The sequence below is a fragment of the Phalacrocorax carbo genome, chromosome 8, assembly GCF_963921805.1.
Source record: "Phalacrocorax carbo chromosome 8, bPhaCar2.1, whole genome shotgun sequence".
In the NCBI taxonomy this organism is placed as follows: domain Eukaryota; kingdom Metazoa; phylum Chordata; class Aves; order Suliformes; family Phalacrocoracidae; genus Phalacrocorax; species Phalacrocorax carbo.
The window spans coordinates 22,817,262-22,838,757 of NC_087520.1; the positions used below are offsets into that span (position 1 = coordinate 22,817,262).

The following is a 21,496-nucleotide window of genomic DNA, read 5'->3' on the forward strand; positions in this document are numbered from 1 at the left end:
CCAGCCAGGAGCTGTGCCAAGGTGAACAGTACTTCAAGAGATTCAGGCATTTAACACAACTTTTTTTAAAAAGTTACAAATCTTTTAATAAAATTCATTTTAAGTTACAGTTTCCCAGAGAACAGGCTCCAGTGTATAAAAATGGGAGACAGGCTGGGAGGAGCAGGGGAAGCACTAACAGAAACCTCTTTCCCCACAGGAAAGAAGAAAGAGGGACAGAAAGGTTCTGACAGACATTTATTGGGGAAAAAGAAAACCTCTAAGCATGGTCCAGTGGATGTAGAAAGACATTAGTCCATGTCCCTCTGGGCCTCCACCTTCCCACATCCTTAACCCCAAAGGCAAACACATACGACAAGTCCTGTTTAAGTCACATATTTTAGCAGATCCAGGTAGACCTCAGTTCCCAGCAATGGTCTGAAGATACTAATTTTGTGTGGCCCAGGGTGCCAGCAGGGATTTTTGAGAACCCAAGAGACAGTCTCCTGCTACAGGTCCTTGAGACTCCACCAGGCCATGGCCCAGCTCCTGTTTGATGAAGCAAGCCAAAGGGGTTGGTCCCACATGGCAGTTGAAGAAGTCTCCTCTGCAGGGAAAGGGGGCACCTCACCCCGCAGCAGGCTTTTGTGGTCCAGATGCCACAGTCCTCAGCGCCCTGCACAGGGAGCAGGGCCAGCCAGGCCCAGCCCCCAGAGCCAAGCAATAAGAACCAACAGCACATGTGATGAGGTGAAGAGCTGAAATGAAGCTGCTTCCCTCCAGGGGCTTTGCAGGGGCCCCCACCAGCCAGTTCCTCTCACACAGCATATGCATCTCTCCAGTCAGGTCTTCCATTCAGCCCGTAAGGCACTGGGGCTGGGCAGGTGACCAGCTGGCAAGTTTCCACTTCCCTACCATGCTGTGGGGGGAAGATGGACCCACGGAGAGAGGTGAAATCCAGCCAGACGAAGAGCAGAGGGGAGCTTGGCCACCTGTTTTCACGTGAGGAGGTAGCAGCTGTCACTCCAGGACAGCCATGAGGAGATGCAGTTCCCGAAAGGCACTACCATGGCGGCCGCTGAGCCCAGACTTGTTCTTGACAATGTTGCTGATGTTTTTCAGCTGCTTGTAGCACAGCTTGCATTTATGGAGCCTACAAAAACCAGACAGCAGACACAGCATGAATCCTCAGCTGCTTAAGAGCTGTGCTTGTTCCTGCAGTGCCAAAGATGCAACTCAAGCAGGGGAAAAAACACAAATGGCCTAAAGGGGCTGAAATGTGAGCATGGCTCTGCAGAAACACCACATATTCAGCCCACGTCCTAATGACACAAGAGAATGGCAGCCACACAAGGGCTCTTTCACTCCTCTTTTCCCCTTTGGCAGTGAAGTCCAGGGAGAAAGGAGGTGCTGGTTTTTAGAAGGCCAATTCTCAGAGCAGAGCTTTCCTGTGAATGAACTAGAAAGGCAGGGCCTGCCTGACAACTCATGTGAGGTAGAAGGTAAAGCTACAGGGTGGTTTTACTCATTACATACTCACACTTTGTTTAGGTATGACTCAATACACAGCGACAGAGGGAAAAGCAGGCCTTGGTCTTTTTCTCAGAGCAGGAAGGTTTGGTGTTTGCAGACAAAAAGGAAGGCAAGGCCAGTCAAGTATCTTGATAGCCAAGAGCAAAGCTCACCCAAGAGAAAGGCTGGTTCAAAAAGAGAGCAAGTGGAAGTAAGTGCCTCACCTTTCCTCTCTGGTGATGTCCACGCCAACAGATGGTGGTGCAGCGAGAATGTCAGTGATCAGTGGCAGGAATCTCTGGAGAATGAGTTTCAGGGAGGTGCAGCCAGTCTGCACGTAACTGAAACACAAACAGAATCAGGTTCCACTTGAATTTCATTCCTTTCCTTCCAGCACAAAGCCCTCACTCACATTCAGTCACTGGGGATAACCTACTCAAATGACCCCCTGCTCCACCACCTGTAATCTGGGAAGGGGAACAACAGCCAAGTACCAACACGGTCTTGGTTCAAGTCAAGACTGACAAAGTGAGCCCTTTCAAAATGTCCTGGCATATACGCTGCTAAGTGGGACCTTTCTGCTCAAGAGCAGAGATGTCCTGCCGAGGGAATTTAGCAGGAGCCTCTCTTCTGGTAGGAAGGGCAGAAACTCCACCTTAAGAGAGAGGCTGCATTTTTTTCCACCTAATGATGAGATTCAAAGCAATCTTCAAAGTGACCCCAAGGCTGTTGCAGGACTTCATTCCCCGTCTCAAGTCAACAGTCCACAGAGCCCTCTTGTTCTACACCAATTTGACCCCTCCCGGCTGCCAGAGCTGCCTTCAATCCAACACACCTATGCCAGATCTCAATATCCTGCTCTCCTTGCCATTGCATACTTTCCATATGTTTTCCCACACATGACAACTCCATTGCTCTTTTCCAGGCATCATATCAGCATTATACTGTATCTGCTGTGATTTTTCAGGATTTTCTTTCGGTTACAAAATACCGAGTGGAGGTCTCCTATGAATATCCACACCTTGTCCCCCAAGCATACCATGTTCTTGGGGCCTCACCTTTCATATTTACTTTGGAGTAGTTTCTCTATCTGCGGCAGCACTATAGTACACAAATCTAGCTTCCAGAGAGACCTGAAAAGAAAAGGACGCATTCTGAGAGTGGAGACCGAGACCTTACAAGGCTGAGTTGACACAAATAATGCTTTCTGGTAAGAAATCCCAAGCAGCAGCACTCAAGTTTACTGAGCAAGTTCACTGACTCCCCCTTGTGATAGGAAGTGGCAGGTTCTGATATATTTTATTGACTCAGCAGAATCACCTTATGAAGCCCCAAGACTTAATTTTCCTTGTGAGACATCATTTGCCTACAGAAAAAGCCCCATACAACTCCAGCAGTTACTGGCACTGCAGACTTGAAGATCTGTCTACAAGCACACACGTTTCATGCTGCCATGGGCCACAGGTCACGAGGCAGGTGGAATGCAGCACTCCCAGCGCCCACCCAGATGGCCCTCGGGCATCCCAAGCGCTGCCCCCACCCAGCACTCACGCTTTTTGGTTGACAATATTCAAGAGGTCCACAACAACAGACAGATCGTTGATCGCCACTGCAGAGTCCACAGAGTTCTGAGAGAGAAGGGGAAGAGGTAGTCATCTACTGCAAAGCTCAAACTGGCTAGACTAAAGCAATTAATATCAACTGCTGCTTTTCAAAAACAACGTAGAGGAAACATGGAGTTGGCTAGGGAAGAGAAGATAACTCTCGCATGAGAAAGTTTTCTCCACTTTTCTTTGTGACCATTCAGCCACAGGTGGGACTCAGCAGCACTCTGCAGTGTATCCCTGGGGACAAAAGCTGTGAGACCCTGCATTTTGTGTAAGGGGCAGAATCAGCTGCGGACAAGCCAAAAGAGCTACTCAGTTGCTCCCGTCACAAGCCTCAGGTATCTCCACATCCTTGCCTTGATGTCACCAGTGCTCCATACAGCCCGCACGGTGTCCAGATTCTTGTGGCGGCTGGTGAGGACCACACACATGGTCTCATGGCCTTTCCTGATCTGGGACATGGCTTCCTCATCCACGAGCTCAGTCTGGCTTTGGTTTTTCACAGCCTGAAAGTACAGACACTAATGGAGGAGCGGTAACAGAGCAGGATGGCAGAGAAGGGTAGGAGTTCTCTCTGCCCTAGGTGAGAGCTAATTTTGTTGTACAGAGGGACAGGAAATACTGACTTCCTTGCAGATTGTTTTATAAACATTTTGAAATGGAAATGCTCTATTTGTTCCAATTTCAGCTACTTCCCTTTTGCCTCTTCTACTGTGTCATTACAAACACATTTGAAACTTTGGAAAAACTCTCAAAATTGAAAAAAGTTAATTAAAAGTAAGATTTCAAAACCAGTGTTTTGGTGAAGAAATGTGTTAATGCAAACCCTGTTTATGTGAAATGTTCATCTGAAATCAACAGCATAAACTTTGCACAATTTATTAGACTCTCACTTTGATTCCCACCCACACCACGCTGGAATCTCTCTTCCTTTGCTCACATTTGGAATTTGGAATCATAAGGATGCTCTGGTCCTTCCCCCTTTTTGGGACAGGGAATACCCTCCTGAGCAAGGCCAAGAGGCCTCCAAGACTCAAGAGGGTAAGACTCTTCAAATAATCATGTAGGTGTAATGGCAGACACCATTTTTCTAAATTAATAATTGTCTAGCATGTGGAATTTTTCAGTGTTTTTGTCTCATCCCTTGGTCTCTGCTTTGATAACACATTCTTTGTGAGCATGGATCAATGCTGCTGTGTTCGCATCAATTCCAATGGGGGCTGGGTGCAGCGACCCTGAGGTGTTAATTCCACAGGAAGTGCAAGTCAAAGCAGATGGGCAGCAGGAGCGTAACCTGGCAGGGGAAGCACCAAGTGAGCAGAAGGAGAGGAGGAGGTAACATGTTCTCACCCAGTACTGAGGACTACAGGCTGTGGAAAACATCTAGGACATTCTGCACCTCAGAGAACCCCCTTTCTGATTCTACCCAACACAGAAACTGGTTGAAAACTTTTGTCCAGAGACTTACCGGTAGAAAGTCAGAGGCCTTCAGGCCAATGGGCTCATTCCTGGCTGCAGGAATCACCGACGGCTCTGTTCTAGTCAAAGGAGTTGAGGAAGCAATAGGTGGCCTCTGAACCGGATCAGGCTGCAGGAGAAATTGGGATAAAAGCTCCAGCAGCAACTATCTGGCCCCAGTCTGATGTCCTTCTTTCCTGACCCACTTTCACAGAAGGGTCCTAACGCAGAAGCGTGGTGTAAGAGGCAATAAAGTATCTCTCAGGTACACAACAAGATGCAATTAAGGTTTGCAAAGAACATGGGGATGCCGCAGTGGAAGTGCCAAGTGCTGTTGTTATCAGCATCTAAAATTCAGGCAATGGGCCATGGCCAGCCTGAAGGTGAAGAGAGAATTCTAAAGCAGCCAGTATAATGTATCCTGGCCTATGGCTGCTCGCCATTTTGGCTACAAAATCGCCTCAGTTCAAGCACTTGCAGAAATCTGGCACTTGGTTCTCTTCAGAGCACCCCAATTTTGAGATGCAAGGAGAAACACCACTGCAAGTGTGGGAAGCAAACAAAAGCAAGAGACCCATCGCCTGTTGGAGGCTTGGCCTTCAATTCTACTGCTCAGGCAAGACACATGGCAGGATAAAGACTGGAGCTGCACTTTTATTGTTCTTCCAAAAGAAAATCAGCTTGATTAAAAGTCGTAAAGTCTCCAGCACTCACATATCTTTCACAGTGGGAGCACGAACATCTATTAACAGATCATACAGTACGTACAAGTTCTTGCTTGGGCAATGGGGTCTGGACATCCGCAGCATGGTTGGACTTCACCGCTTCCTTTGCAGTTACAGGCTCTACCAAGATGGAAGGAAGTGGGAAAGCAGAAGCTGATTATTCCTTTCAAGAGAAGCTGTGAGCAAAGGTTCTGTATAGATAGACTACAAGAGGTCATTTCTGCAGCCGTGCAGCTCTCCCTCTTTTGAAGGCCATTAACCCCATTTCCACCAAGAGGTCATTTTCATACTCACCATCCTCAGGAGGGGCTGGAAAGGGCTCGTTTCGAGGAGGAGTTCGACCTACAGAAAGAGAGAAAAACAAACAAACAAACAAAAAACCAAACAAAAAAATAAACCAACCACTCAACCAAACAAGAAAAAAAAAACAAAACTAAAACAAAGGAGCATCCAAGGCTACAGGTTAGTGACAGGTCAACCCTGGAGCTGGGAGATCTCAAACAACTTCACAGATTAGGGCCATCAGTGATACAAGCAGAGTTATCTCCTTCGGACCTTGATGCTATTGTTGAGTTTAGCCAAAGGCTTTCAATCTTTGCATAGGAAGGGTTCATCATTTTTTGAACAAACGTTTCATCATTTTGTCCCTCCACTCATGGAGGGACAAAACTGACCTGTGTAGTTCATCGCTGATGTAGAGGTGTGAAGCACAAGAAAAGGCACTGTCACAACAAATTATATTTGAAAGAATTCACCTCCCTCTAAATTGATTTAGAAGGTAATGACCTTTAACTCTTTATAAGGAGTATCTCATTTTTCTCGTTTACATAAAAATGAGATACAGGTATTGCACTACACCTCCTAAACAACAATCTCCATTTAAAATAAAAAACATTTTGCCTTTCCTTCTTTAATGGAGGCTGCTGATTTTATACATATCAAAATTCTAGGTTAATAAAGATCTTGTACCACAGTAGTCCTTTCTAATCAGGACAGGAAGGCAGCATGCTTACAATGGAGCTCTGGATTCTGAGCCAGGCTTCAACCAGATATCACTTCACCCTAGTAAAGGTGCCACCTTTCAGCAGTTCAACATGATCTGTGGTTCAGAGTCCAAGCACAGAATAACGAATAAAAGTTTTCTAAATTCTTTCAGTCACCGGCAAAGCCTCTATTACAGTAAGCCAAAGCTCACCTCTACTGAACTAGTTTAGTGCCTATAGCTCTAATCCAAACAATGCTCAAAAGCACAATAAACCTTGGTACTGACAGATAGCATTCTTGGGCTGGAAGATCTCTTTGTAATCCTCTGCGTTCTGGATCTCAGCCTTTGATTCCTTCTCATCCCGGTCATCTTCACTGCTGGGACTGCGCCTCTCGCTCTCTGAGTTGTGCTTCACTCTGCTGTGGAAAAAGAGATGCTGTCAAGGACAAGTCATATGGACTCTGTCAGAGAGAGTGAGAGCACTAAGCTCCTTGTATGTTTTGTTAAAATCTTGATATTCAATAAGCCAGCAAATTCACGTACCTTTGTGGCTTGCTGCAGCTAGTTGAGGGCCTGTCATAGATGCGGCGAAGGGAGGACCCTGCGGGGGTAGGTGGCACAAGAGGTTCATCGTCCCTGAGCAGCCCATGAGGAATGGAACCCGACTTTGTGACTCTGCTGAGATCCACAACGAAGGAAGAAACTGTGCTTTGCACAAAGGAAACTCCTATCTGCAGAGGCAAAACATCAAGGTAATTCACCAGGGAGCAGGGTGCATGCCAGCCTTTTTGAGAATGGGTGTGATGGAGTGACCCTGAGCAAACATGCTTGAGAATTTCTCAGTTCAGCGCTTTGGCTTTTTCAATTTGAAGCTGCCAATGTTTTATGAAGGGCTACGATAAAACTTTTGCCAAGAATAGTTTCTAAATCCTGGTAAAACCAAGTCCCAGTTCTTTCCTCCAGAAGCCAAAGAGAGACGAAGTGGAGCACGAGGCTGCTGAAAGCAAAAGCACAGAAGCTCTAAGTGTGGGCACATTGCAAGCCCTGGCCACTTACAGTCTGGCATAAGCTTAAAGGTTAGAAGGCCTGCAAGGGGCAGGAGAATTTTATCTCGTGTTTTGCAGCCATCTCCCCCACTCCTCAGGAGCAGCAACTTACCAGCTGGTTGTTGCAGATAGACAAGTCAGCTACTTTTCCCCAGTTCACCAGGACCACATCAAAACAGCGCTCTGGCTCCCAGCCATACACACGCAGCGAATCCTGGAAGCCACTATACAAACAGCAGCCATCTGGGTTGAAGAGCACACACCTGAGAGTAAGGCAGGTGGAGAATTAGGCACAGCTTCCCAACCTTGCTCAGTCTCACAGTGACCCCAGGGCTGTATCCCTGACTTCACTGAAAACCTCCAGTCCTGTTTCTAACAACGAACCTACTGATATGGTGTTCGCCTGTGCAACCTGGTGGGCCTCTGCAACATCTCCTGCAGCCCTACCTTCTCCCCAGTAAAGTTCATCTTTCAGGAAAATCCTCCCTTCACCCCCACTTTAGTCTGCCTGGTACACTGCAGTAGGAATTTAATATACCTGACAGGGGTAGCCTCCTCTTCAATACAGCTCACAACTTGAAACTTCTCCAAGTCCCAGAACCGAACAGTCCTGTACACACAACAGAACAAAAATCATTGCTCACCCCTCTGGAAATCTGCTGTAGGAATCAGTATTGAAATAATATGCTAACAGCTAGAATGACTTCCGCTGTTGTGCACATATGATGAACCTACAAAGAAGGCTAGTCTAGCTAAGATCTGTGAATCCAGCCACAGATGCTTAATGGCTCTAGATATGGATAGGTATTTAGAGATGACCCAGAGCTAAGAGAACACCCTGCCAGCTGAGCAGTGCTGTTTGCTGTTCAGAGACGATGTCAGCTGGATTAGTGAGATGCCTGAGGCTATCACATTGTTTTCTAGCGAGGTAGAAGGTGCCATCAATTTTGGATGAGAAGGCAAGATCTCCATGTTCTGCGCATCACAGATGTGATGTGTTGCTGGCTAGATTTCAGGCTCTTGCAATGGCATGTTTGAGTTGCATGACATTCCCATTTTGCGTGTTCCTAAAAGGAAGGTCATCAGAAAAGGGAACAAACATATACAATTCCCTTCTTTCTCCCTCCCCATATGTACCTGTCAGAACTGCCAGAAGCCAAAAGGTATTCATTGGGATGGAATTCAACAATGTTAACTGGGCCAGTATGTCCTGTAAACTCAAACATTATCTTCCCAGCAGCCAGATCCCACAGCTGGAAGAAGGAAAGAACACAGACGAGCCGGCTTAAGTTTGTCAAAGAAAGCAATGATCAGGGAATAAGTACTGTCCCAGTCATTTAAGGCTGCCTTATTTTTTTCATTCTCTCTTAAATTTTCCATTTAATTTATCCCCTAGAAGTTTCTGGTTTATATTTAGAGACCGGGATAAAATACAGCAGTTCCACCTGTCCCCACAGATTATATCTCAAAAGTGAACGAACAAAAACCCCAAAGCTCTGAATCCCTTAGCAATTCATTCTTCCTGTGCTCTAGTCTCCACTGAAAAATCCAGAGTGAAATGACTGATCAGATTACTGCATTTGAAAATGAAAACATAAATCAGCCCTTCACCCACATTCCTCCATGCCACATATTAAACTATTGAAATCATTCCCTTTAGTTGATACTTTTCTGAATTCATTCTCTTGCTCCGCTCAGTCCTGACAGCAATTTTCAGACTGATAATCCTGCACAATGTGTATGATAATACATTCCTACTGAATTAACTGAGCGGAGCCAGAAATTGGTATGGTGAAGTAACATGCTGCAGACAACTCATTCTGTAACATTTACTGAGGTGACTGAAGCCAATGTTCAGGTATCACAACTCTACCACCACCAAAACTTGAACTTCCATGTGCAAAGTGCCAATGTCTCTGTTGGTAAGTGCATTTCAATACACACAGCTCTTTTCTGGATGTTGTGGGCCACTGGACATGATCCTCACAAATAAACTAGTCCCTGCAAAGCCACAAGGCTCAGCTAGCTGCCTGAACAAGTGCTGGTAACAACTGGTAAAAAGATGATCCCAGCATTCCTGTGTGCCACAAGCACATAAGGAGAGTGTCACAATACATTACCTTTACAGTGTGATCATCAGCAGCAGAGGCTAACCATTTCCCATCAGGACTAAAGCGGAGACATCGAACTGCTTCTGTGTGACCCTGAAATGAGAAAAACAAATAGTATTTTCCTTTTTCTCCCCCCTTCCTTCCTTTAGAGGGAATTCTGGATTTTGTCTTTCAATCCTATACAATATAATAAAATAAAATCAAGTAACTTTCACAGGGTCCACAGCTCGCAGAACACTAAACACCACACTCAAGAGCTACGCCCATCCACACTAAATGCGTGTGATCTCTCTTATCTAGATATTTCTGACTTAGTTAATAAGAATCAATCTTAAATTACACAGATTTATATGTGGTCAGATAGAAGTGCTGTGCCACTAAGTTGGTTTCTAAAGGAAATTAATATACAGCAAGCTCTGTAAGTAGAAAAAGACCCCAGGAATAGAACCACCTTGGTGCAGTGGGGACTTGCATGGGAATATCAGTCACAGTATAAGGAAACAGGCACGGAGGCTCCTCATCCCCCACTGAAGCCAACCAGACTATAGCACATCGACTCCTATGATATCTATTTCATATTCCCATACAGTTCAGAGGCCTGCAGAGGTTTGCCAGGCCACTTCACAAATTGCGCAGATCTTATTTTCGTACTGGAAAGCTAAGAAATTAATTGTACATAATCACATTAAGGTTTGCCCACAATTCCTCAACAGAAATTTTTCTCCCCTCTTCAGCTGAATACTAATGAAGTATTTTACCTTGTACCTGAAGACACAGCCTTTTCTTCTTACATCCCAGAGCTACAGGGAAGCAAACAAAAGATATCCTTAGAGCAGTATGCAGGAAGCCCAAGAGTCCCATCAGAACAAGAGCTCTCCCTGTCACCAAGCTGGTAGACACTGCAGAATGAAAACAGTGAGGGAGCTGTTGAACCCCTGTTTGCTTCAGGGGTATTTCCTACCCTAATTCCCCAAGTGGGAATCATTTCTCTCAGTTATTTCCTGCTACAGGAGCTCAGTTCCTACAGTCAAGTACCAGCATAATGAAGCAGATGCAACCACAGCAATCAGGACATCTGCACTTGCTGAAACCAGGTCTCAGCTGGCACCTTTCTGGGAGCCACATTCCACAACAGAGGAGTCACTATCATGAGCTACCACTATGAAAATACATGCTCAACTTTCACAAGCACTCACAAATACACCTGCCCACACACATGAAAAGGATGACATACAGCATCTACCAACAGCTTGGCACGAAATGGGTTCTGGCACTCTTTAAAACAAAGATACTGCAAGTAAAGAGGGCAGCCTCTAGGGGAACCTGAGTTTTACCTTAATGTTTGTGTCCAAAGAGCCAGATGCCACAAAGCTTCCAAAGGGATGAAAATCAAGGCTGCAGATATTCGCTTTGTGACCAAGTAAGGTACGCAGAACTGGGAAAAAGAGCAGCAGAGCAGGGAGAAGGAATAGGGAGCAAATATTTAGTTCATTTCCCCAGACACCATGCAGAAGTTTAGCCATACTACCCTCACTATTAAGCACAGGCTAATACAACATATATTAGACATGCCATATCTTGTTTATTCATCTGTATACATGGTTTTATGGAAGTGTTTATAACTTTACCCTTGCAATGCAAAGAAACAGCAAAAGAGGGCCCATGTTCAAGGACCCTAATGAAAGTCCTGTCCTTAGATGTGGGAGCTATGAATAAAACTCCACAGGTCTCCATTCTGAAAATAAAACTAAAAAGCCACACTCTGAAGCAGCTCTCAGGCAGTGTATCTTTCCACTTGTTACAAAGAGAGCAAAATGGGGGTAAGAGACAGACAAGTTTTAGCCAGGAAGTGAAAGGGACATTTGATTGTCTGTATGCTTCACCTTGCAGCTATTAGACAGACCCTTTCCCAGGACTCTCCACCCATGTCCAGGCACAAGCCCGACTTCTGCCTCCTGGGTTCCAGTATTCACCTTGGACTCCTTCAGTTGCCCCTTGCTAGAAGCATCCCAAAGACCGGGAAACAATGTTTAGGAAGCATGAGACAAAGAAATGATCACAGTGTTTCAGCAAGTCATCAACCAAGTAATACCCCCTGTAATTCCGGAAACCAGAAAGGACCAGTAGAACCAGTATCTTTGAAAGCAGAGACAAATGCAGAACTCAACTTTGAGGAAGAAAAATTGCTCAGATAATAACAAGGGCCACCTCTCTCCATCATCTGGAACAGTATCATTTGGGACTGTTGTTCCTCTGGCAGAAACTGGCTCTTGAGCCAGACCTGGAGTGGTCATTTGCACAGATGCTGGCTCATAGGTCTCCTAATAAATTCAGCCAGATCAGTTACACTCCACAGGTAGAGCCAAACTGTTTTATAACTGACCTGATTCTAACTGTCTGAACAACAAAAGCACTTTTTATTATTTATGTCACCTGCTGTTTGCCTTCTTAGCTTAGCCAGTGTAAGTCTATTTTCGTTACACATTCTTTTCTACGAACAAGTAGCAACCTATAGGAAATATTCAGTCATTTTATAGTATTCATGCTGAAATGCACTCAAGTGATTCATGATACCTTTGCAGACTTGTTCTACAATTTGAGAAAAATGCAATAAACAAAGCATGACTCAAGAGTTGGCCTTTAAAGGATCAGTCCTTGATGAGTTCATAGTTTTTATGATCTAATAGAAATTAGGTCTTTGTCTATTTATATGGCCATGCAAGAGCAGAAGAAGAGAAAAATGACTTGAGGAAAAAAAGGAAAAGTTAGAACCTAAGAACAAGAGGTCAGCAAGCAGGGGATTCCTGGGCCTGTGCAGAACTTAATACACTTAAAAATCCCAATATTATTTTAGATCCTTTTATTAATGTTTACAATTTTAAGCTGAGGCTCTGAATACAAATTCTGTATGCCTAATTACTCTATACATGCATGGAACCCAATCTGAAATACAGGTTTCAACACACTCAGGTCAAAACCTAGAAACTAGTTCCTCAGATCAGTCTCCACAATACACACACACATTTCTGCTCAAGCATGCATACACAGCTCTACAGTCTCAGCAGGAAGTGCATAAAAGCCCTTTAGGAGGGATGGAAATTAGGATGAAAGCAATGCCAGGCTCCTGTTCCTTCTTAAGCTGGGAACCTTCAGGTCAGCATAGATATTAAGCATAAGGATATTCCAAAAAGCGTGCATTAACAGAAGTCAAAATTCATGGAAACATACTTTTGGCAGCTTCCAGGTCCCAAACTCGAATGGACCCTGACTGAGACCCTGCAACAATGAGCTCCTCATTCGTATTGATCTGTAGGCTCTCAATGGGCGTTGTATGGCCTGTCAAGCTCTGCAAAGAAAACCATGAGTCACGACCACAGAATCACAGAATCACAGCATGATAGGGGTTAGAAGGGACCTCTGGAGATCATCTTGTCCACCCCCCCTGCTTGAGCAGGGACAACTAGAGCAAGGGGCACAGGAACACCTCCAGGAGGGTTTTGAATGTTGCCAGGAAAGGAGACTCCACAACCTCCCTGGGCAGCCTGTGCCACTGCTCTGTCACCCTCACAGGAAAGAAGTTTTTTCTCGTAATGAGGTGGAACTTCCTGTGTTCCAACTTGTGCCCACTGCCCCATGTCCTGTCACTGGGCACTAATGAAGAGTCCAGTCCCATTGTCCTGACAGCCACCCTTTAGATATTTATAAGTATTGATAAGATCCCCCCTCAGTCTTCTCTTCTCCAGGCTGAACAAATGCAAGTCTCTCAGACTTTCCTCTTAAGAGAGATGCTCCAGTCCCCTGATCATCTTCATAGCTCTCCGCTGGACTGGCTCAAGCCGTTCCATGTCCTTCTTAAACTGGGGGGCCCAAAACTGGACACAGTACTCCAAATGTGGTCTCACTAGGGCAGAGTAGAGGGAGAGGATAACCTCCCTTGACCTGCTGGCCTTTTAATGCAGGCCAGGATACCATTGGCCTTCTTGGCCACAAGGGCACATTGTTGGTTGATGGCCAACCTGCTGTCCACCAGCACTCCCAGGTCCTTCCCAACAGAGCCGCTTTACAGTAGTTCAGCCCCCAGCCTGTACTGGTGCATGGGGTTGTTCCTCCTCAGATGCAGGACCTTGCACTTGCTCTTGTTGAATTTCATCAGGTTCCCCTCGGCCCAGCTCTCCACCCTGTCCAGGTCTCGCTGAATGGCAGAACAGTCTTCTGGTGTATCAGCCACTCCTCCCAGCTTGGTATCATCAGTGATCTTGCTGAGGTTGCACTCCATCCCATCGTCCAGGTCATTGATGACTATGTTGAACAGGACTGGACCCAGCACAGACACCTGGGGAACACCACTAGTGACAGGCCTCCATCCAAACCCTGCCCCATTGATCACAGCCCTCTGAGTTCTGCCATTCGGCTAGTTCTCAATCCACCTCACTGTCCACTCATCCAAACCACGCTTCCTTAGCTTGCCTGTGAGGATGCTATGGGAGACAGTGTCGAATGCCTTACTGAAGTTGAGATAGACAACATCCACTGCTCGCCCTTCATCGACATAGCCAGTCACAGCATCATAGAAGGCTATCAGGTTGGTCAAGCATGATCTTCCCTTGGTGAATCCATGTTGACTACTTCTGATAACCTTCTTGTCCTCTACATGCCTGGAGAGGACCCCCAGGATGAACTGTTCCATCACCTTTCCAATGATGGAGGTGAGGCTGACTGGTCTGTAGTTTCCCAGGTCCTCCCTCTTGCCCTTTTTGAAGACTGGAGTGACATTTGCTTTCCTCCAGTCCTCAGGCACCTCTCCTGTCCTCCACAGCCTTTCAAAGATGATTGAGAGTGGCTCAGCAAGAACATCCACCAGCTCCCTCAGCACTTGTGGGTGCATCTTGTCAGGGCCCATGGATTTGCGAGGATCCAGTTTGCCTAGGTGGTCTCTGACCCAGTCTTTCTCAACTGATGGTAAGTCTTCCTTTGTCCCAACTTGTCCTCTCTTCTCGGTGGGCTGAGATGCCTGAGGGCCAGCCTTAGCAGTGAAGACCGAGGCAAAGAAGGCATTCAGTAACTCCGCCTTCTCTGCATCCTGCGTTACCAGGGCCCCTTCCTCGTTCAGCAGTGGGGCCACTGTATCCCCAGTCTTCCTTTTACTGCTGATGTATTAAAGAAGCCCTTCTTGTTATCTTTGACATGCATTGCCAGATTTAATTCCAAGTGGGCTTTGGCCTTCATCATCACATCTCTGCACACCCTGACAGCATTCCTATATTCCTCCCAAGTGGCCAGTCCCTTTTTTCACATACTGTGAACCTCCCTCTTCCATTTGAGTTTCTCTAGAAGCTCTTTGCTCATCCATGCAGGTCTCCTGGCTCCTCTGCCTGACTTCTTCCTCCTGGGGATGCACCAAAAATCACCAACAATCAACAGCTTCTGACACAGCCCTGTCCACAACAGCGTTGTTCATACTCAATTGGTAACTTAAGTATTTAGCCACAGTTTGGGGCCACCTGGTTGTGCCCCTGGATCCTTTCTCCTCATCAGCTACCAGTATGGTAGAGCATCCTGAAGACCATCTCTGCACATAGCACTGTGCAAGTATCTTCCACGTTATCCCACTTTCTGGGGCACACTGACTAATTTTTAAAGGATGCATCAACAGAGACATGGGTAGTTAAACATTAGGTGTGGATGCCCAGACAAGGTTGACACACGCTTACATTATAAAAATTATGCTGTGCAAACACAATGGCACCATGTTTGCTCTAAATGGGTCACGTAAGAGTCATGAACCAGTTACAAAATCAAAGCAAGAGCAAAGGCAGGGCTACTTCGAAACCTTCACATAAGCAAGAAGCCAAATGTTACTGCCAGCAGCGGGTGTTGCAGTGATAATGTGGTGCTATTACTGAAGTATTAACTTGACGTATAAGGTAGTAATTCACATGTATGCAGTTCCTTTCATCATTGAGCATCTAAAAGCTTACAAATTACATAAGTATTTTGAGAAGGCCAGTATTTAATTAAAACACAAGAATATTTAAAACTAGCTCTAGAAAACCAATACGACTACTGCAGACTTTTTGCTTGTCAGTTAAGCAATAGTCTATGCTTTACTCCATCCTCAAACAGGTCTTTTTAAATAGCTAAGCTAGCTCTGTGCCTCCCACACATGTACAGAGGCTGGAACGCCAGCTGAAAGCTGCCTGTTCTGACAGGGGCTTTCTTAGGATTTCACATGCAACTGAAATCCTCTACATACTCTACAGCTGCAACTGTCACTGCTTAATGAGAAACAGAGCTCAAACTTGAATCAAATCACAATGCTACTTGAAAAGTTCTTCTCCCTCTTCCCCAAAATGCAAACTTCTGGAATCCTAGCACTATAAACATTTCAGAGGACAAAATATACAGCACAACCCCAAGAATCAAGAGTCTTCTGATATACAAGAATGGCACAAGTCCTTAGCAGTTCCAGTCAGTCCCTGCCTCTCAGAAACACCAGCTTCTAACACCTGTGGTTCCCAGGAAGCACAGGAGAGTTCCCACAGAAAAGGTACTAAGATATTTAGTCCTTCAATCCCCTTCTTGTGGAAGGCAATACTCTGGTTTCAAACTACCTTCATGCCACCACCAAAGGCCTGGAAAGACACAGCTTAATGACACTATGCAAGAAGCACAGCACTGCCAAAGGTGAGCAACTCCTTTTGTAATCATTTCAACCTCTGTATAATTGACCTCAGTAAAAGAATGGAAAAGTAGACACATTCTCCTTTTAGCGTTTTTCACCCTACTTTCTTCATTTCTTCCCCACAAGGTTCACACTGGCTAGAGAAATGCCTTTCATAATACAACATGATTGTGCTGTAAATTAAAAAAGTGACAAGGGATGCTTGCTAAAGATGGTTTTCCACAACACCCACCCAAAGCAAAAGCAATGTAGGACAGACAACTGTTAAGTATATTTATGGTGCACTTCAGTGATCACTACTGGCATAACCCACCCTACTCTAACACGCTGTGCCCAGCATTACTCTTCCCCACCCTACAGGCAAGTTAGCAAACTATTCTGACAAACTTTGTGCTGACAGTTAGTGACTGCGGGACAGGTGGGAACGCATCCTGCTGGGGATGTTTCCTGCTCTGAGGGCAAACTCCAGGGTATAAAACTGGCCCCTGTAGCTTGTGCTATAGAACTAGCTGATCTCATACAAAACTCTGCATTTAATTATCTGTAGCCTAGTAGTGGAAGGCACAGTATTCATTATCTGAGCAAGCACTGGCCCAGCTGAAGCAGCCATCCATCCCAGATTCTCTCTGGAGCAGTGGTCTCACCAGTTACCGAATTCTGTCCCCATCTTTAGCCAGAATCCAGTCACCCAGCCTTGTGTTGGTAAACTCTATTCACAAGTCCCACAGGCTACAACTCAACAATCCTTTCCCTTGAACCCCACGCTCTGTAACTCAGAATTAATATTCCCAACCCCCAAAAGTTGAAGACAGGCCTCTTCTTACCATGATGCAGTTGGGCTTGTTAACCGACCATATGTTGACCCGACAGTCATCTCCTCCGGTTGCTAGCAGCCGGCCTGAACTTTTCCCCAGGACTAGTGAGGATACATTGCTGCTATGAGCCGTGATCTCTTCTGCACAAAACAAAGCAAACAGTTAGTGCAGGCTAGTATAATGATTTTCCATGCCATCCCTCCCAAAGGACTTAAAAAAAATATATATTCTTCCCCTGGAAAAACCTTCCAGTTTCCACTGGACAAGCTGCAGCAGCCCACAGTTCAGATAAGAAGTCACACTATTATCTTGCTTGAAACAGTCCTTCTTGGATCTGCCTGCTGTACTTAAGACATTTGCTGACCAAGCTTCACAACTCCAACACTCACGTGGCTTACAAAAAGCACCTTCTCTCACTAGCAGCAGCTCAATAGCTTTTAAAGATTCACTCATCTGTGGCAACCTGCTCACAGAAGCTGCTTTATCTTCTGTACCTGGGTGGGTATCAGTAAGCCAAGCTGCCTGAGAAGCTGCAATAAGACACAGCAGCCAGAATCACCGAACGAAAGGCCCTGTAATTCTGTTCCAGAAAGCAGCAGACTGTCTGACCCGAGAGGAACTGGCAGATCAGCAGCAGTACAGATTTTACCTTACACAGAAAAAGTCAGACTCAGCAGCAGGGATAGGTGGGGGTCCCTTGTCTGAGCTTCAGCAGAGGCTTTGCTACATTCCCACTATGTAACATAGGTGAAACTTGCAATGCAAAGCGCAAAACTGTAACAAAGGATGTGTGAATATATAGCCAAAAGTACACAAAAGAACAATGGTGATTGATACTAAAACACCATTAAATAATGGGGCTGAGGGGAAGCTCTGACACTGAGAGGGCTTCGCAATGACAGAGCTCCACAGAAGCCTCATCATAAAGAAACAAGTCTGGGGCAAAAGAGAAGCCGAACAAGCATCGTTGCTTAGACATCTAATATTCACAGTGGATTTTTAAATCCACTCAAATTTTTGGCAGGGGCTTTTGACAGATATATTTACCAATCTCTTCCTCTTACAGTTCTCTTTGAAAGTTCATGGGATCTGCGTGCCTGGTAGTTACGAAAGTTGTTTGTAAAAAGGCTAGGTAGCAATCAATTAAGCTTTCGTTTGGATTGTTTTGGCGGGAGGAGCAATTTGATCACTTTACACACAACACTAATCCAAAAGGATATTAGACAGCTGAAATAATAATTACAGGGACTTTGATCTCAAGTTCTCAGAGTGTTTTTCTGAAAGCAAAACTGTGCAACTTTCACTTTAGCTGGAGAAACACCTCACAAATTACAAAGTAACTGAACTGTAAATTACATAAGGGCAAATCTGAAAATATGCTTGTACTGAGCTGAAAGCCCAATCTTCCATATGACAATGCTAAAGTAAAGTATGTGTGTCTGCACAGGCTGAAAGGTAACAAAGAGTACAATTGTATTAATAGACCAACTCACTAGTTAAAATTGCAAGGATGGATGCTGTGCACCACTGCTGAAATGACTGCATCAGCAGCTTCACTTTTCCCCTCCTCTTGATTTCATTCTTAATAGTATATTTTAAGTTTAGAAGTCACTGCTGAAGCATTCAACCCTCTGTTCCTAAAAGCCAGGTTATAACCTGATGCCAGCCTTGGCTAGACAGCATCACCCTCTCGCTCAGTGAAGTGCTAATTTCCTTACAACTACAAACTTTTTTTTCCCTGGAGTATTCATCACCAGATATTACCCACCAGCTCAGCAATACTAAGCTCTTAATTAACATTGCTGAAACATTTCTAACATTCAGAACACTTCTTGCTCCAAAGAGGATGCTAAGATGGGGCACAGCCTAGCAAAAGTGAAGATCAAAACTTCTGCCTGCTTAAAGAGAATGGAGATTGACCGACTTCCAGTTTTTCCTATAACTGGCATTTCAGGGATGGGAAGATAATATGGCACACTGGCTTTCTGCTCAAAAAGATACAAAATTATTAAGTTGATTATCTCAGCTCCCTTCATGTGTTACCAGCCAAGGATACCACATGTCTGACAGCCAGTTTCTAGACCTCAAGTCACTGATCTAAAGCTCGTGCTTCTGAACAACCAATCACTTCCCATTGCTTCTAAGCATTCCTCAGCAGCCCTTATGAAATTACCCATCAGTGACCAGTGAAGCAGCTAGAAACAGCTAGAAACAGATGATCAGCAACTGGTTACTGCTCCTTCTGAGGAAAAATAATGGATGTAAAGGCTCTTACTGTCTCTTGCAAGGCAATTTCAAGACTTACAGGCCCTGCAAAGATCACCTTGTCCCTCCTGCAGCAAAACGCTCAATGCATCTTCTGTAACAAGAGAGCAGCAATCAAGGACAACCCTAAACAGGCCAACCTGACACAGAGGGAACTCCCCACTGCAGCCTCGGCTCTGAAGGGGGTTTCCATCACTCCCTTGGTTGCTCCTGTACTACATGAGTCACGTGGGGTCACCTAGAAATTTAGGATAGCATTAGAGCAACTAATTGGAAGAAGTACAGGCCGTGACCCATTGAAAATAGCAACGGCAAGGCCCTACGCTGTTCCACTACGCTGCTATGTTTTCAAAAAGGATTTCTAGGAAGTTAAAAATTCCAGTCAGCAACTCAGAAAGAGGGCCGGGGCACCCGCACCCGCGGTAGGGATTAGCTAGTTCCTATCACAAACAGCCTCTTCCACCCGCCGCCCAGCGGTGGAAGCTCCTCTGCTCGCCCCGGGGGAGCCGCCCGGCCCCACTCACGCAGCTTCCACGCCGTCTTAGTGGCGACGGCCACGGCCATGGCTCTGCCTTCTTCCTCGGCCGGCGCGTCCTACCGCCGCCAGGCCATTCAGCCGCGCTTCCCGGGACCTGCTCCTCCCCCGCGGCCCCGCCGCGCCGCCCTGCAGGCAAAGACAAAAATAAATATAAAACCAAGAACCGGCCGCAGTCACGGCGACGCCGCCGCCGCGCCGGGAGCGGGAAGGCTGCGCCAAGGCGGCGGGCAGGCGGAGAAGGGCCGGCCTCACCGCTGACGGCCATCGCGGTAGGGACGGGCCAGCTGGAGCCCCGCGGGCGGCGCCGGGGGGCGGCCGGGAAGCGCTCTACGGGCCGCCCTCAGACTCACCGGGCGATGAGGAGCAGCGAGCGGCACCCGAAGCTGTTGTGGGCACGCTGAATCGCTGGTTGGCGGCGGAACCCACCCCAGCTCTACCGGCGGCGGCGGCGGCGGCCGCGGCCCCGGCCCCGGCCCCGGCCCCCGCACCCGCACCCCCACCCCTACCCCTACCCCTACCCCTACCCCCCGGTGCCGGTGCCGCCGCCGCTTGACAACCGGCCCCTCACAACACGCCTCGGCTGCGCCCCGCCTCCGCCCGGCCGCCGCCAATCAGAGCCACCGCCCCCCGGCCAATACCCGGCGTCGCCGCGCCGAGTCGAGCCGTTGCCCCGTGTCCTCGCGCCGCTTGGCCAATAGGAGCTGAGGGAGGAGTGGTTGCTATAGTGACCATAGAGCTGCCGGCCATTCGCAACGCAGCTTCTTGGCGGAGCCTTTCAAGCACGGCCAATAAAGAGGGCAGTGCGCTGGAGCTGTGGGGCCGCCATTTTGCGGCGCGGGGTGGTGGGGTTGCCTGGCCCTGCCCCGATGCGTCTCGGCCGGCGGCGGGGCTGCGGTGGCCCGTCGGCCTCCTGCCTCCGTGGGGGAGGCCGAGAGGCTCTTCCCCGGCCTACTGCCCCAGGGCTGCCAGCGGCTGTGGCAGTTGTGCCTCCGGTGTCAAGACGATGATTCCCCTCGCCGGGAATCACGAGCGCAGCCCCGGCGCGACCGGGACCCCCGGGGTTCCCTCTTTCTATCTTTTTGTTAGGCAGTGCCAGCACCAGCTCCTCTGTCTTGCTGCCCCCGGCGAGTCAGGGCCGCCGGGGCGTCGGGTGGTTTTACCTCCCAGCAGAGCCTTGCTGGACGCTCTCACAACCTGGCTGAGACGGAGTCACACTGCTGCTCCCACTCCCACTCCCCTCCCTGTCTCTGAAGCCAATTACTCTATCAAAAGAGGAAAACAAATTTGTTTGATGCTAGTCCTTGATAACGTGTATTAGCTGATTATTTTTTTTTTTTTGGCAGCCTCTATGTCCCTAGTGCCTGTAAAAAGCATTTTTAAAAATAACTTGTTTCAGTGTATTTGCTGGTATTAAACTAATGCTGATCAGTTCATAACCACAGGGTTGCTTGCTCCTTTTTTTCTTTCTGTTCAGAGACCTTAGCGTTTCCTTTCTCCCTAGTTCCCCGAGGTCCCTCAGTCCTTACTCATGATCCTTGTGATTTGGAAATTGTTTTGGCTGACATCAGTTCCCAGAACCCTTGATGTTCCTTTTCAGTAGCATGTCCTTACTGGAAAAAACTCCCTATCTCAAAAAGTGAGCTGTTCTGAGCTTTCTCCTTTCCCAGCCTGGTTCCATCTGTGCTAGGTCACCAGGTTAGCCAAGCACTGGCAGAGGGATGCAGAGCTGTCAGAAACTGTGTATTGGTGTGAAATAGCCTACTGCTGTTGTTG

The 21,496-nt window shown here is 46.9% G+C and overlaps 1 protein-coding gene across 2 annotated transcripts; it reads right to left on the minus strand.

The window, feature by feature from the left end:
- Positions 1 to 60: 60 nt before the first annotated feature.
- KATNB1 (katanin regulatory subunit B1) lies at positions 61 to 20,208 on the minus strand. 2 transcript variants are annotated; one of them, XM_064459068.1, is made up of 20 exons: positions 20,074 to 20,208; positions 19,710 to 19,849; positions 16,930 to 17,060; positions 12,652 to 12,769; positions 10,758 to 10,858; positions 10,182 to 10,223; positions 9,433 to 9,516; positions 8,450 to 8,565; positions 7,851 to 7,922; positions 7,425 to 7,575; positions 6,810 to 6,997; positions 6,552 to 6,682; positions 5,576 to 5,623; positions 5,325 to 5,401; positions 4,567 to 4,686; positions 3,455 to 3,604; positions 3,043 to 3,119; positions 2,550 to 2,624; positions 1,716 to 1,832; positions 61 to 1,132 (listed from the first exon to the last, which is right to left on the minus strand). In XM_064459068.1, the coding sequence occupies exons 2-20, from the start codon at positions 19,747 to 19,749 to the stop codon at positions 1,000 to 1,002; spliced, it is 1,971 nt and encodes a 656-aa protein (XP_064315138.1). In that variant the 5' UTR covers positions 19,750 to 19,849; positions 20,074 to 20,208; the 3' UTR covers positions 61 to 999. The 2 variants fall into 2 exon arrangements, with proteins under 2 accessions (XP_064315138.1, XP_064315137.1); XM_064459067.1 differs by having other exon boundaries at positions 6,552 to 6,685; positions 20,074 to 20,207.
- Between the last annotated feature and the right edge of the window lie 1,288 nt (positions 20,209 to 21,496).

What these genes read in the sequence shown, in the direction of transcription:
- KATNB1 (XM_064459067.1), bottom strand. Translation starts at nt 19,749, where the DNA reads ATGGCCGTGGCCGTCGCCACTAAGACGGCGTGGAAGCTGC. An exon ending in GCTGTGTCTTCAGGTACAAG is followed by an intron (nt 9,517 to 10,181) that starts GTAAAATACTTC and finishes TTCTCATTTCAG; the next exon opens with GGTCACACAGAAGCAGTTCG. An exon ending in CCAGCCCAAGAATGCTATCT is followed by an intron (nt 5,624 to 6,551) that starts GTCAGTACCAAG and finishes CTCTTTCTGTAG; the next exon opens with GTCGAACTCCTCCTCGAAAC.